At 38.1% G+C, this 15,843-nt stretch overlaps 1 protein-coding gene across 1 annotated transcript in view; it reads left to right on the top strand.

Moving 5' to 3' along the window:
* The first annotated feature begins 1,445 nt into the window (after window positions 1-1,445).
* The window catches only part of arhgef10 (Rho guanine nucleotide exchange factor (GEF) 10), a 69,004-nt gene continuing 54,606 nt past the window's right edge, over window positions 1,446-15,843 (top strand). Inside the window, 2 exon segments of the mRNA XM_073869749.1 lie at window positions 1,446-1,624; window positions 11,883-11,968. Of these exon segments, the coding sequence (XP_073725850.1) occupies window positions 11,932-11,968 (37 nt within the window). The 5' untranslated portion in view covers window positions 1,446-1,624; window positions 11,883-11,931.

Raw genomic sequence — 15,843 nt, 5'->3', positions numbered from 1 at the left:
CAAAAAGTTTGAGATTTCTGACCTTATTTGTAAAATCCAGACTGAATTTCAATCTAATAATAAGATTTGGAGCATCAAAATTCGGTTTCAATCATTGATTTCACATTGATTTCAATCTTTGACATGACCTTACTCAGTCATTATATCAATGTTTTATTTTCAAAGAATGTTTTTTATATTATGTTAAATGATTTTATGTAGAAAACAGTAAATAATCAATACACTGTCAAAAGTCATGAAATTCTGTCATGTATTTGTTTTCCAATAGGGGGCAGCACAACACCACAAGAGCATAACCAACATCTGCCAACCCGTATTTAGGATAAATTTGGAAAAAGATGCTAAATGTCTACTTAAGTGGAAACAATATTGGCACAGGAAGTATTTTTACAAGCAAATTATAAACTAAAGCTTGTGACATTGGATTTAAAGGTGCCGTAGAATGTAAAACTGTATTTACCAAGCCATAGATGAATAATAAGAGTTCTGAACATGGTAATGACATATCATGAGACTCCAACACGTTTCCTCCTTATTTAAACCTTGTGCACGCAAAAAAACACTGAAAAACAGGCCAATCTCAAAATAACACCAACTGTGACATACAACTCCAACAATTAATTACACATTGAATTAATTCAAATGCAGTTTCAATGCTAAACAAAGTTGTGACTGCTGAGTTAGCGCTATATCCTAGTTAATGCTATATGCTAGCGTTTAGCCTGAAGTTCAACTACGTTACATACCGGTCCATACCGAAGAAACACAAACTTATCACACAGAAACAATATCCAAACAATTGATATTTCTTCAAAATCTGTATCTAATTCTAATACAGGCTCAAAAACATAAAGTCAGTTACACACACAGAGAGCTACTGAAGGAGCTGCTCTGAGAAACAGCCAATCAGAGCAGAGCTCAACATTATTATTATTATTCATGACCCTTCTAAATAATGTAATAAGACCATTTCATTCTAAAGGCAAATCCTAGGGTTGTAAATGGACATAAAACCATCTCTGGATAATTTTTGCACGTAATAAAGCCACATACCTCCTATGTAGATACCAGAGAACAATTTAACAGATTATTTTAATGCATTCTTTGGCACCTTTAATACGAAATTACAACCTGGCTAGCATTATGAAACTAGAATCACGTGAAATGTTCCGGTAGTATATACATGTATGAATATAATTAAAACAATCACTGTGAGCAATTTAAAAACTAATTAATTTACTATATTTATTTTTAATTACACTCATTGTGTTTTTATTTACTCTGGATGTGACTAGCAGAAGGTGCAGCGGAGCGGTTCACAAATACCACGTGATGCACATTGGAACGCGTGTGGTAGAGAAACGAAGGAATTTTGATTGACATTTCGCTACACCAATTAGAGATCGCTGTCCAAAGCATTCACCAATGAGGGAGCACGAGAGGCGTGGCCATAGAGCGGTTGGCTTCGTTTGGGAAAAGCTCTGGGAAAGTTGCAGTCCCTAAAAAAATAATACGGAGAAGAGTAAATTTATGCTGTTGCGAGTGATCTGGACTGCATTTGGCACCGTAAACGGAAATTTACTTTACTATTTTATTTATTTCTCCTCAGAACTCCAGAGAGATGGTGAGTACTGTATGAAATTCCTGAACACAAACGAGTCCACTGGATGTCTGTTATGTTTGATGTACGTAACGTTACTTATGTGGTGACAAAATATTACTGCTGACAGTTGAGAAGTTTATTGTTTAAGATTTGATATCGTAGTGTCGAGATCTTTTAAATAAAAAGTTTCCAGCATCTGCCCTCATGATGGGGCGGCTGCGTTTTCCTGATGAATTTTGTTTTACGTGGCAAGTGACAACTATGCTCAGTCATCTCAACGTCTATTTTCATGAAAATGGATCGTGTATGTGATAAAATGTAATGAATATCTACAAAATGCTGAAGGATAAATACATATAAGTTGCAGTTATGTTTATATTAGATAAATAATAAACGTCGATAAGTGACGTTTCTTGACGTCTTATATGCAGCAGTGTCCTTCACAACAACACAGTAATTCAATCTGACAGCTCATTCTTGAAAATATTTGACTTTGGCCTTCATAATATGGACTGTCTGTTCAAAGGCTGAAGGATAAATCTCTCTATGTGCCTGCACATGTCCTTGACACTGTCTCATTCAGTACTGAACTTCATTCTCAGTTCAACATAGATCAAATACTTGGAAATATTTAAGGAATGCTCATTTAAATTGGATAAATTTCCACTTCCTCTCAGTGTTACTGCATCATTTCCTTCCCCGGGAGCAGCAGAGGTTGAAGTGCTTTCAGGAATCTGAGATCTCCTCAGTGTCTGATGTGTGTATGTCCGACTCACTTTGCATCAGCATGCAGAAGAGGATCATGGGCCCGGCTAGATTTGCTCAGATTGCTGGAAATTTGCTTAGCAAATAGCCACACCAGTAAAGCAGAGGCTTCTTAGTCCACAACAATCAGCTCGGTAAATAAAGACTCGGATTTGTAACAGCCTGAAGATCACACTGGTAGGGCTGCACAATATATTGAAATTGTTGTGTGATGTTGCAATATCCATATCGCAACAGTTTGCAATAACTAAATGGTTTTAATACTTCAAAAGGCTGCGTATAGTCTGAGTTTGAGCAAAGAGGCTGGCACATGCATGTTAGTGCATTTCAACTTTTACCTTCTAAGTATTGTAAAGGAATTTCCACTTTCATAATAAAAAATGATTTACTCACCCCCATGTCATTCAAGATGTTTATGTCTTTCTGTGTTCAGTCGAAAATAAATTATGTTTTTTTATAAAGGAAAACATTCCAGGATTTTTCTCCATAAAGTGGACTTTAGAGGACATCTATGATTTACAGTTTCAATGCCGCTTCAAAGGGCTTTAAACGATCCCAATCGAGGCATAAGTGTCTTATCTAGCAAAACTATCATAATTTTCGCAAAAAAAACTACAGCTTCTCATCTTGTACTGGCCTTGTAATACGATGCCTTACATATTACGTAATCACATCAAAAGGTCATGCATGACTAGGGTGGGCATTGTTTCAAATGTATTGATTCCGATTCCAAATTCGATTCCTAACGATTCTTGGTTTCGATTCCAAAGGGGTGAAACGCAATAAGATTCAAGCCTTTATAGATCAAAAATACTTATTTAGTGCCATAACTTACAGCTGAACACAAAAAAGGAGGCTACATAAAAACATGCAAAACTTTTAAACCTTCCTTTCGAAGCGACTATTAAAGAGCACTCGGTAGAGTCGGCACTTGGGATGCACAACGCATCAAACGTTGCATTCTTTTAATTCGATACGATGAACCAACAGCAGATGCTTTGCCATATTGCTGGTGACACCAATCTTGGAATATAAAAGTTTGTCACATCACAATATTTACACTTAGCTTTGTCTTTTTCTCATTTTGCTAAATTTAGAATTCGAGCGGACGGTCCTGCGCACTATGCAGATTACGTGAAAATGATGTGACCGTGTGGTCCGGACTTGTTAAGTGGAATTGAAATTGTAATTTTATTACAAGGATCCGATTACAGACTTTTATTCCCTACCGCTCCAGTGTTTACAAGTATGGAGAAAGAGGACCGTTCCGACGTTGTTGTATGCAGAATGATACAAATTAATGTCTTTGTGTCAGTTTATTGTTTAAAATGATCCGCAAGTCTGCTTTTTTATATATGTTACGCATGATGACCTTTCGACATTATTACATAATAATTAAGGTCGTGCTGGGGAATCCCACGGCTAGTGCAAGACGTGAAATTATGGTTTTAAAGTAAATTTTTTTTGGTAAAAATAAGATCGTTTTACTAGATGAGACCCTTTTGCCTCGGTTGGGATTGTTTAGACTAGGGATGCACCGAAATTCGGTCGCCGAAAATTTCGTCCGAAAATGTGATTATCGGTTTCGGGCCGAAATAAAAAATCCAGCCGAAAATGTAAACGGAAAATGAATGTCAACCGCGCCCCTCCCATCTGTGCGCTAGCGCTTGGGTTTCACTCATGGTGATCAGTCGTCTCCCACCCCTCCCCTTGCTGCAACGACGCGTCGACGTCATCGATTACGCGCCGAATTGTCTGCGATTTTAGTAACTTAGTAGTTAAAGTAACAGCTTGTTGGATTAAACACAAGGTTATTGGGTCATGTTTAGTCACTATTTTAATAGTCTTTGGGGTGGTTTCCTGGACAGAGATTATCTTAAGACAGAACTAGACCTTAGTTTAATTAGGAAATATAATTAGTTTAAACAAACATGCCTTACTAAAAACATTACTTGTGTGCATTTTGAGGACAAACTAAAGGCACTGATGTATTTAAAGATATGTCAGTGCAAGATGTTTTCAGTTTGGACAGCTCTTATATTTATTTTAGTCTAGGACTAGTCTAATCTCTGTCTGGGAAAACGCCACTATATGTCTGACAACAGAACAGATAATATGTGAAAATAGCATTCAGTTGTGTTAAAATGCTAATTTCAGACCTTATTAATGTACAACTTTGTTCTTTTTTATAAATGTTTGCAATTTCTTTATTGTTTATTAGATTTTCCCCACCTTTTTGCTGATCCGAAAAATAATCTGATCTGTGCCTCAAAAACTGTAATGTGATCCGAACTGTGAGTTTTTTTTATCCGTCACACACCCCTAGTAAAGTTAGTACACAGTGATAGCCATAAATGCAATTGTACCAATAATTGGCATAATAATTTATTTCGGTGTTTCGGTTTTGGTTTTTCGGCCTTGGTTTCCTTTTTTCGGTTTTCGGTTTCGGTCAAGAATTTTCATTTCGGTGCATCCCTAGTTTAGACCCTTTGAAGCTGAGTTGAAACTGCAATTTTAAACTGCACTGAAATTGTTGAGGTCCACTGTATGGAGGAAAATCCTGGAATGTAATTTTTTTTGACTGAAGAAAGAAAGAAAGACATAAACACCTTGGATGACATGGGGGTGAGTAAATTATTGGTATTTTTTATGGAAGTGGAGTAATCCTTTAATAAAATTCTAGTTAAACAAAGCATTATCATATGGGATGTCGTATATATTTAGCAAGCTATTCCGTATCGCATTTTTTATAATATTGTGTGGTCAATCCATTCCGCACCGATATATTGTCCTATAATCAGTATCGGCAGATAAAAGCATTTTCTTCCAGTTTTGGCCAATTGGTTAAAAAAGAAATCCATGATTGGATCATATTGTCATATTGTCAAAAGCTATGAATGACATTGTCTTCTCATGTCTGTATTTAGTCACTTCATATCCATTTTCCACTCCTTGGTGACAAAGGTAAAAGGTTTTTATTGCATTTATGCACAATACACTTCTTGTGTCCTCACCCTCTGACTTAAACCAGTAGGATTTAGTTTGGCTTTGATGAGGATTTTCCAGTTTGTGTTTGTTACTTGGTGTATTACCTAGGTCAGAGGTATTTTTAAACACATTTCTTGGTGGTTTACTAAGGATATAGAACATGAATGGCATTATTTTCACAGGGAGAGCTATCCCTTTAAGACAGACATGTGTTTATAGTCAGGGTCCCCTTTAACATGATTATTTGGTGATTCACATCACAAATCGCAAAATACCAGATTAGGAATAACATAATGGTTAGTAAATGATGATGAAATCTCATTCTCATATTCATCATAAACTTAAACATTGTTTTGGGGGTCCACCTTGATGTTTTAGTCTCACACATTCCTTGCATTGTAAGATAAATGTCTGTAGGTATATTATAACCAAACTGTCATCATCATTCTGACATGTCTGGATTGATACAGGAAATAGCAGATCCCAGAAAACCGTTTCTGATTGGCAGAGGCCCTGCGGCCACATTTTAACAGCAGGTTTTTTCTCTCTCTCTGTATAATTACACGCCCAGCAGTCAAGCTCAAACTAAGCATTGATCTGCCCGTCATCATGGTCAATCCTGACACAAGCACTAACAACTCTCTGCCTGTGCACAATAACTTCTTTATCTTCTCATGCATGCTCATTGCAATTCATTTACATTTTGTTTGTATTTTACATACACTTTTATCTATAGTGATTCATTGGGAATCAAACCCAGGACCTTGATGTTGTTTCTAAGTACTTTTTATTGTAAACATCTAGTTTTTTTTTTTAATGCTCAACAGAAATGTTAAACATCTTTTGTAGTGCAATATTCTTTCACTATTTATTGTCTTACACCATCAGTGTGGTTATGAGTTTGCGTAAGGTTTTGTTTAGGACAGGAGTTTGGTCTGCAGGATTTACGGTCTGTTGTTATATCAGAACAGAGAGAAAGAAAGCTTGTCATAAGAATGAATTTATTGTCCATTGTGGCCTTTTAAAAAAACCCACAAAGTCTGAGATATGTCATTCAAAGCTTGCTTGTGTTATAAGTACCTGTCATTTGAGTGATGTATATACCATGGTGTTACAAAGCACTGAAGGCAAGTGTGTTGTGTTAGTGTAGATCTGTAAATTAGTGTCTTCCCTTACACAGCTCTGATCTTTGTGTTGTTCTGCACAGGTAAGGTATTATTATAAGATTCACAAGATCTGTTTTCTATGTGTTTGTCTGTTATCTTATAGGCTACTCTCAGTTACATATGGATTATGTGAACAGTTAGGGCCTCTGAGAGTTTTACCTTTGTAATATTACAGCGACAGATAGATTTGATGTGATTGTGCATTATCACTCACACACAAGGTACATTTTTGGCACTTTTCTATTGGATACTATGGCCTGGTATCTTTCAGCACAGATCACTTTTGATAGGTTTTCCACTGCGTGCAGTACCTAGTACCTAATACTTTTTAGAGTACCACTTAAGGTTCCAAGAGAGCCGTACTGATACAAAAATGTGTTAACACTGTTGATCACTGATTGGTTGGACAGAATCGGCACTACCAGTGTCATCGTTAAATCCAAGATTTGCTGACCCTCGTGCGCCATCGTGCAAACTAAGTGTTGTCGTCATCTGCGCTTCGGTTTACAAGTTCCCAAACTCTCTTCTAGCAGTGAAAACATTCACATGCCGAGAGTCATCCATATATTCCATTGCTATCGTGTGGAGCATTTGTTTGTATTGTGTTTTTACGATGATGTCATTGCAGTAGATGCGGCACAACTGTAACCGTTCACACAGCTTCCGGCAAGATCGTCAAAGTGGCCGTCAGTTTTATTTTCAATGAGAGCCGGTGGCAGGCTCTGGCGAGCATTTGCGGGCCTGTCTTGGACTGTGTGAGCATTGAGGAGAGTTGAAATCAGCTCAACTTTATGGTAATGAGCTATGACGCGGTTCGGCGACAACCAATCCGAAGGCGAAAATGTTTGACGGCAACCAAACGGAAGGCAGAAACAAATAGAATTCCAAAGCATGCTTTTGCTCAGAGCGTTCACTTTTCTATTTCTGGAGCGTCGTTGGCAACATCATTTTTGTGTGTGAATTTAAAAAGTAATGATACGTGATACTATAATCCCACCCACTCTGAAGCGGCACTAAACTCCAATGGAATGGAAAAGCAAACCAAAGCCATGCCAGCTGAGCCCAGCTGCATGGTACCGTCCTGGGCCATACTATCCAATACTAAAAACGGCAACGTTTTTCTTTTGCATTTTTTACATACAGACGACAATGATGTTAAAATAATCCACATTCACATGGATTTGAAAGAAACGACAAAAAATATATAGTGCATTAGGGCCGATTCACACCGGCTGCGTGGCGTATCTGTTGCATGTTAGTTGCGTGGCGGCTGCGTCGCGTTTTCTGTGTCTGTACATACCAGAAGCATGCCTGACGCAGCACTGATGTATTACGTGTTCAGACATCATGGGAGATCACCAACTACAGGCCTGGCATGCATAAGGGCCGATTCACACCGGCTGCGTGGCGTGTGCGTCTCAGCTGCGTGTCGTGTCCGTTTTTATTTAGGCTCCCATGTTAGCAGGTTTGACAGTTCACACCGCCTCCTGCATGACACGCACGTCTCAGGCGCGGCTCGAGCCATGCCGAAAACGTGTGCATGCTAGGAATAGGACGACGCCTATTTTTTACGCCACACGCAAGCGTCTTGGAAGCGTTTCCAGGCTGCTGTTGCTATAGGTGACACATATTTTGCCTGGAAACGCTTCCAAGATGCTTACGTGTGGCGTGAAAAATAGGCGTCGCCCTATTCCTAGCATGCACACGTTTTCGGCGCGGCTCAAGCCACGCCTGAGACGTGCGTGTCATGCAGGAGGCGGTGTGAACTGTCAAACCTGCTAACATGGGAGCCTAAATAAAAACGGACACGACACGCAGCTGAGACGCACACGCCACGCAGCCGGTGTGAATCGGCCCTTATGCATGCCAGGCCTGTAGTTGGTGATCTCCCATGATGTCTGAACACGTAATACGTTTTTTGGAAATTTCACGAATTTGTGTTTTTGTCACAAGGACGATAGCTGTTTCATTTTCAAAAAACAAAAGTTTCGAAAGTTTGCATTTTTAGGCGCCCAAAATGTTGTCATGTAAACGAATGGCCAAAACGAATACATTTTTTTTTGTTAAAAACGTTGTCGTATAAAGGGCCCCACAAACGCACAGACAGCGTGACTCACCAGCGTAGACAGACCTTGATTTTTCCTCTTTTTGTCTGACTGTCCCACCCAAATAAAATAATAGGAGATATCATACATATCTCCTCTCAAGTCTTAAAATCATATTGAAAGGAAGATAGATACGCTTCAGAGAGTCTATAGACTAAACAAGCAGTCAGGATGTTTAGCATCCCAAATCTGCAGTTACTCCGAAGTGGTTTTGTCGTGAGATCTCAAATTAAAGCCTGTGGGCTAAACTTTACATCTGTGCATACGTTGTCACCTCATGTGCAGAAGATGTCCTCTGGTTTTGTGTTGCAGTAGTGAGTCAGCGCTCATGTATCTGTGCCAGGACCTTATTGTGTGATATATAATACAGTTGTGTGTGATGAGTCAGTCCATCCTCTGCTTTCTCTGACCTTGTGAGGGTCACACAGAACCCTCATGAGGAACCTTCTGTTCCACAGAATGACTTCACTGTTCCACTGACCCTCATCTGGATACACAGCTGAGAGGAAAGCTCTGTTTAGTCTGTGTGTGTGTGTGTGAGAGAGAGAGATACAGGAGGAGATAAAGGGTTTTTCTGTTCCTTACAGTCACAGATGGGGGGTTTCATGTCTGTGCATGCATGCGAGTTTCCCATTTGGTTGTTATAACTGGGGCAATGGAGTGACAAGCTGCCAATCCAAACCATCACACGATTTGTTAACATTAGTCAATGTCTGGAACTCTCTCTATGGCATTATTTTTGGCAATTCCAGTGTTATGGATGAGACATTTGCTGTCAAAACGTATAATTTCTCAGAGAATGCATTTATTACAAAATGTATTAAACGAATTGTTTATATTTGAACTCTTTCCTCCCAAGCATTTTCATGATTTTCACAAAAATGTAATGCCTCCCAGAAAATGCTCTTCTTTATATATAAACATACAATATATTAAATGAAAGAACAGACTCTCTGCTTTCTAAAAAAAAAAATGTTTCATCCTACCTTCATCAGTTCTCTTTTTATCACCTCTCAAATACGGGTAGGTTTCGTCAAAAACACCAAATTTTGAGCAAAAAAGCTTAGATAATTTAATTTTTGTAAAGGACTTTTGATAAAGATTAGATTCAGTGCGATCCTCAAAACATACATGGACATTCAGCTGTTTGCCCTAGGGCGATACTTCCGGGTTTTATAAGTTGCGGAAGTATCTGCCACCTGGTGGATAATAGCGGTATTGCGGATTGACGAGATAACCCGTCAATGGTGGGGAAAGAGTTAATAAACGACTGATGATTGAGCCCAGACATTAAAAAAAATCAGTCTATACTCATCAGGGAACTACACTAACCTTTTCCACTGGTGGCACTTGCGCTACCAACTTTTTCAGTTACTGGCGCAAAATATGATTTGGTCGCACATATTTTTTTCAAGTTATATTAAGGCGCTCTGGTTAATAATGAACAATAATGAAACTGTATTGCATACAGATATGCTTTTTATTTTACTTGCCATCTTTTAAACCACATGCCGCCTTGTTTTCTTAAACGTTGCAGTCAGTGTTTCCCACAGATCTGAAATTTACTTGGTGGTGGTAATTGGTAAAAAGGGCAATCATTACCCACTGACAAATAATGGTCTACTATACATATGACAAAGAACTAATAATGTGTGACACAACACAATACTTTGATTTATTGAAAATTAATATTAATTTCACATTATATTTCATTAATCTAAACACTCCAAACTTTCTTTGCCATTAACAAAGCTGACACTGTTTGTCAAAGCACCACGAAAACACTTACTGTTTTTGCACTGATATATGAAGCAATTAGACCCCTTTTATCAAACTCAATATAATACAATACTATGTATAGTATATTAATAGACATTGCAGGTCTATAGATTATAAATGTGACTGATGTTATGACTGATGTTATAATGGTAATAATTTCTATTAAATAGGCACTTTTACTGCTTCTGCTCTATCTTTCTATTTCTCTCTTGCCGATTTAAAAAGCTTAATCCACTTATTATTTCAATAATATTATTCCACTTATTTTATTTTCAAATCTACTTGCTGTCCCGGCAAACTTTACATTGCTTTGCTCGTTTAGTGCAATGGGCTTGACATTAGCACTGCTTTTTTGCTACAATCTATGCAAACTTAATATGGATATGGTTTTAGAAAATATATGGTTTATTAATAATAAGATTATTAAAAACATGTGAGAAAGAAAACGCAGCGTGTGGTCATAACACCATCGCCATAGAAACCGAAGGCACGCTAAACTGCACTCGAGCTTTAGCGCGGTAGCGCTCATGGCCGTTTTCCGATCGACTCGGGTTATAAACTCAATATCAATCAGACTTGGGACCCAAAGTAATTAAACTAGGACCTAACCGGACCCGACAGACCATTTAAAATATAAACCCGGAACCATACGGGTCCCGCGTCCTCAGTGAAGAAAGACCTCTGCTCAAGTTCAGAAACATGGAAGACACTGCGCTTGCGCCGCGTCGCACCCAATTCATTGAGAAACAGCTGAGCACGCAAACGCACACTGATGGGGAGAGACACGACGTGCTTTCACGCAAAATGAAGCCAACGTGTTGATGGCTCAGAGCACGTTATAAAACGTATTCTTAAAATCCACATTTATGTTTTAATAAATGCTCATAGTAAATCATAGCATATTGTCTAAAACATTAGGTAGCACATTTGCGACCCATTAAAAATTAGGGTCGCAACGGCAGTTCAAAAGGTCGCATATGCGACCATTTTGGTCGCAGTGTAGCTCCCTGCTCATGTTTTCTATTTAAGATGAGGGAAACATGCATGCGTTATGGATGTGACAAAAAGCACGAGTTTTTCTATAAATTAAAATGAATAAACTAAATGCAGTAATACCCAATAAATGGAGAAGGGATTGCTCTTCAAAGAACATTTAATATATATTTTAATTTTTGTATGCACATTTTACGTTATGGATGTGACATTTTTCCTTATGGTGTGACCATTCTGAAATTTGCACTTACTTAACTATGAGAAATAATCAAAAGAGACTTTGCATTGTTATTTAAACCACCAAATATTTACATCTGAAATATCAGTATGGGTTAATACTTTACTTTTCATGATAATGTTGACATTTGCATGGAATTGCCCAATGATGTCATCTCCAGATGTTTATATTTCATAACATTTTTGCTGGTGTGTGTTTGTGCATGCGTTCTCATCGGCTGACCCATCTCGTCTCATCTTTTGTAGGTTTGTAAGTGTTGAAAGATCTCATCAGAGCTGGTGTGTGCATGTAAGCATGGACCTGGAAGATTTCCCTCCTCCACCTCCTGACAGTAAGGAACTCAAACTCTTTACAAGTCCTTTACAAAGCTCTCAGCACACAGGCAGTGTTTACTTTGACAAGCTGACAGTGTGTAAATGCAGATGTTGGCTCTGGCACAGAGTTTCTGACACAGAGCCAACCAGATTTCACGTTCATGGTCATCAAAAACTTTAAACATTTACGAATGAGGTGAACTTATAAGATATCCTGACTTCACTGCTTTGACTACAGTACGTTTACACAACAATGGTATTGTAAAAAACAAAGTTTTTCTTAAAAAATTTCACATGCACGGATCCACGAACACGGCTTAATGTGCTGTATTTTGCATACCAGCCAGTAGATGGCAATGTTACTTTGTAAAGAAGCACAAGACACCTGTGCACAGATGCATTCTTATACAGAGTGATCAAGACAGCAAAAGCAACAAATAACAGTTTTGTTTAGTTGGGCGATGAGGTCGTTTATGTACTACTAGTGACCCTGGACTATGAACTGGACTAAACCTTGTTAGTGAAGCGTTAATAGTCGCATGCCTATAAACTGAACACATGCGTGTGACGTCACTGTTATCACAGATTTGCTTTTTCCGTCGTTTTCATATAGACGACAAGGTGTTATCTTCAAAGAAATGCACTTTGAAAGCCGTCAACAAAAGTTGGCATTTTCAGGACCCAGAAACGCTACTGTCATGTAGGTCAAAAGGTCAAAACGCATAAATTAACGTTTTTGGTTGAAAAAGTTGTCCACTTTATTTAGACTCAAATGTTAGACGTGTTTGGTAGATGGAGAGTAGAAGAAAATGAAATTGTGTAAACACATTCCAGAGCTCAGCCACTGTGGATTGTGTGGGTTACAAAATAGAGGAACGCCAGAATGAATGCAGGGGAGGTGTAAAGAAAACGACAGCAGAAAGAAAAAAGAGAAAATGAAGATAGACAGTACCACTATCTGTTGAATAAAACTGGGATAGTCCTACTGTAACTTCTATACTTGGTGGGTAAAATGGCTGTAAGGCGCTTAAGATAGAAGTGTCTGCAAAATGCATTAATGTAAACTACAAAGCATTGCACACTGATACTACATCACAAACCAATCCCATAGTTTAGTTGAAATCAGCCTCATAAGAAACAAAGCTAGTTTGAATTAAAACTGCTCGCATTCCACCTTATTTTAAAGGCACTTTACCTTCACAGTCAGTATATTTTTACATGTATGGAAACTCTTTCATGCTTTATCTACTTTATCTCCATTCATTAACACAGAGGGCTGATAAAGCCACTTTCAAATCTCTTCATGCCTGTGTGATTCTCACTTCCCACGCTAGTACAAATCCAAACTAGGAAAACAGATTACAACGCTACCCCCAAACAATGAACTCTTAACCTTTACCCTATGTGCTTAGAGATTTATGGAAGAACCCATTGGATCACTGCATACCATTACCTGCTCTTGCCTGATCTCCCACAGACATTAGGTGCTCAGTGACTACTGTAAAGCCCTTTTCACACACATTACGGAAATATACGGAAAATGTGTCCCAGGATCATTTGATTTTGATTTATTATTCACACTGCCAGGGTTTTTTCGGAATCTATGTGTGCATTTACATCGTAAAGATCCCTTAAAGACACGGATTGTGATATGTATTGTATTTCTGATTGTGCACTTTGTGGATTTTGTCCACTAGGGCTGTGACGGTTGTAATAAACATCACAACTGCGGTGGTGAAGTGCGACCCGCGGTGTTGAAGTGGGACCCACAGTGGTTTGCACGTCATAAAAAATTAAAAATATAAAATACAATCTCGCACAGCAAGATGTCTTCAAGTTCGCGTGAACGCAAATTGCCAGCAGACTCAGAGTTAGTGCGCTACTTGCAAGGGAACACAACTGTTATCAGTGATGACCCGCTGCTTGGGGGCGAAACAATGAGGCAAGATATTCTCTCTTGGTCACTTAAGGTTGCGAAAAAGTATCAGTCTGCGCTACCAGTACACCATCAGAAGTTTTCAGCATGGCGGGAAACATTATAAACAATCCCGTGGGTGCTCCGGGGCTGGGCTCGAGCACCCCCCAAAATGGCCAAGCACATATGCTCATTTCCTTTACATCGATGTGCGCGTGCGCATATGCCATGCAACTATAAACCACGAAAACACATTGTATTATACCAAATACACAAAATAACGTTGTTTTTTTGCAATGAAAAACTACTAGCTTTGACATTGATTATACTTGTCTGAGAAAAAAATAGAAGAACTTTCTTAAAATGTTTCAGGAATTTAAAATGCTAAATATTTCTAACTTTTATCTGAAGCTAAAATCTGTAACTTTTTTTGGTGAAAAAGAAAAAAAATAGTGTTGAAAGCTGTCTCCTTACTATACTATGATTCACAACACGAAGCGTAAAGAATAGTTCGGATCAGATTTTGCAGGAAATGTTAGTTGTTTCTTAACAAACGTAATGACAAGTATGGTCTATAAACTGGACTAAGTAACCTGTAATTTTATGTTTCAAACACAGATGGCAATAAAGAGGCAAAAGTTACGAATTGCAGCTTTAAATAGAAATACAAGAGAAAATTTGTTTTGTACAAATATTTAAGAATCCGGCCCAATCATTGCCAACTTTTTCAACTTTTAGTAAAATACCTTTCAAATACATTTGCCTTGTCAGTAATAATAATTGTAGTAAATATTGCCATATGTACCTGGCTTACCGATGATTAATGAATTATAAGTAATTTTATTGAAATTACCGAAAATGATTGAATAATTATCGAAAACTTTAAAGGTAATCAGTCTTTCATGGTTGTGTTGGAAATCCACAGCCTCAAGTTGGAGGACGGTATGTTTATTACTGCGTTAGGAATCTCTGCAATTTCAGTGAGCATACTCGTACCAGCACGGCACGACGGATATATCGACTTCAAGAGATACCGGTTTCCATTAGAGGAAGCATGGTTTCCTGGGCAGAGCTCCCGAGTCTTTTAGTTGCACCACTTCTTTTATTATTCCCCTATGAGAGAAAAAACCAAACACACTTTAATTAATTGCAGTGGTTTGGAGTAACTGTGGTTGCTATCCATATATACAGTGTTGTTTGGTAAATAAACGGTCTATAAAACTCTTAAACATGTTTAATTACTGGAGCGAAGCACAGCGGCTGCTGTGTGTGCTTTGACAGGACATCGAGCTCTAAAGCTAAATGAAGGGAAAAAAACGACACATTTTTGAAGAGTGAGTCACTCGTCCAAGAGAATCCATGAAGTGTTCGCTTTATAATAGTGTACATTGTCACAAATTCCTTTGCTTTCGTCACTTATTAATGCAACTTTCTTCAGTCGTATCTTCTCTTTCATACGTACTTTAAAGCTGTTTGCCGTGTTTTCAAATAATTGTGAGGTCTTCTGAGAATGATTGAGTGTTTATGAAATGAGATCACAAAAATTAGTTCATCTTTTTCTCCCTCCATTTAATTTTAAAGTTACACGACTCTCTGTCTTCTTCTGTGAAACACAAAAGGATACATTTTATGTAATGATGACAGAATTATGGAAGTTTCGTTGTAATATCCAAACCAAACTACAATATTGAAATGAATGATCTTAAAATTGAGATCTGTGTTTATCTTTGGTCTCAGTAGGCACGTTTCCTCTTTGGTTTGCAGGCGTGTGGAAAATAAAGCCGGGGTTTGACCCCATTTCCTTTTAATATCAGTGTGCTTCCTCTCTAACCCTTTGTACTAGTTTTGGTGTATGCTTTGTTTTTATGTTCTCTTGTATGTACTGGTTAAGATCTTAAGAGCTAAGGGTTCCTGTACATATCACAGATTTGTACAGTTTCTCCTGTATAAAATAAAAATTTGCCTGTGAACCGTGGG

The sequence above is a fragment of the Misgurnus anguillicaudatus genome, chromosome 7, assembly GCF_027580225.2.
Source record: "Misgurnus anguillicaudatus chromosome 7, ASM2758022v2, whole genome shotgun sequence".
NCBI classification, from domain to species: domain Eukaryota; kingdom Metazoa; phylum Chordata; class Actinopteri; order Cypriniformes; family Cobitidae; genus Misgurnus; species Misgurnus anguillicaudatus.
The sequence above is the reverse complement of the archived record's forward strand: the minus strand, read 5'-3'. Positions and strand labels throughout refer to the sequence as shown.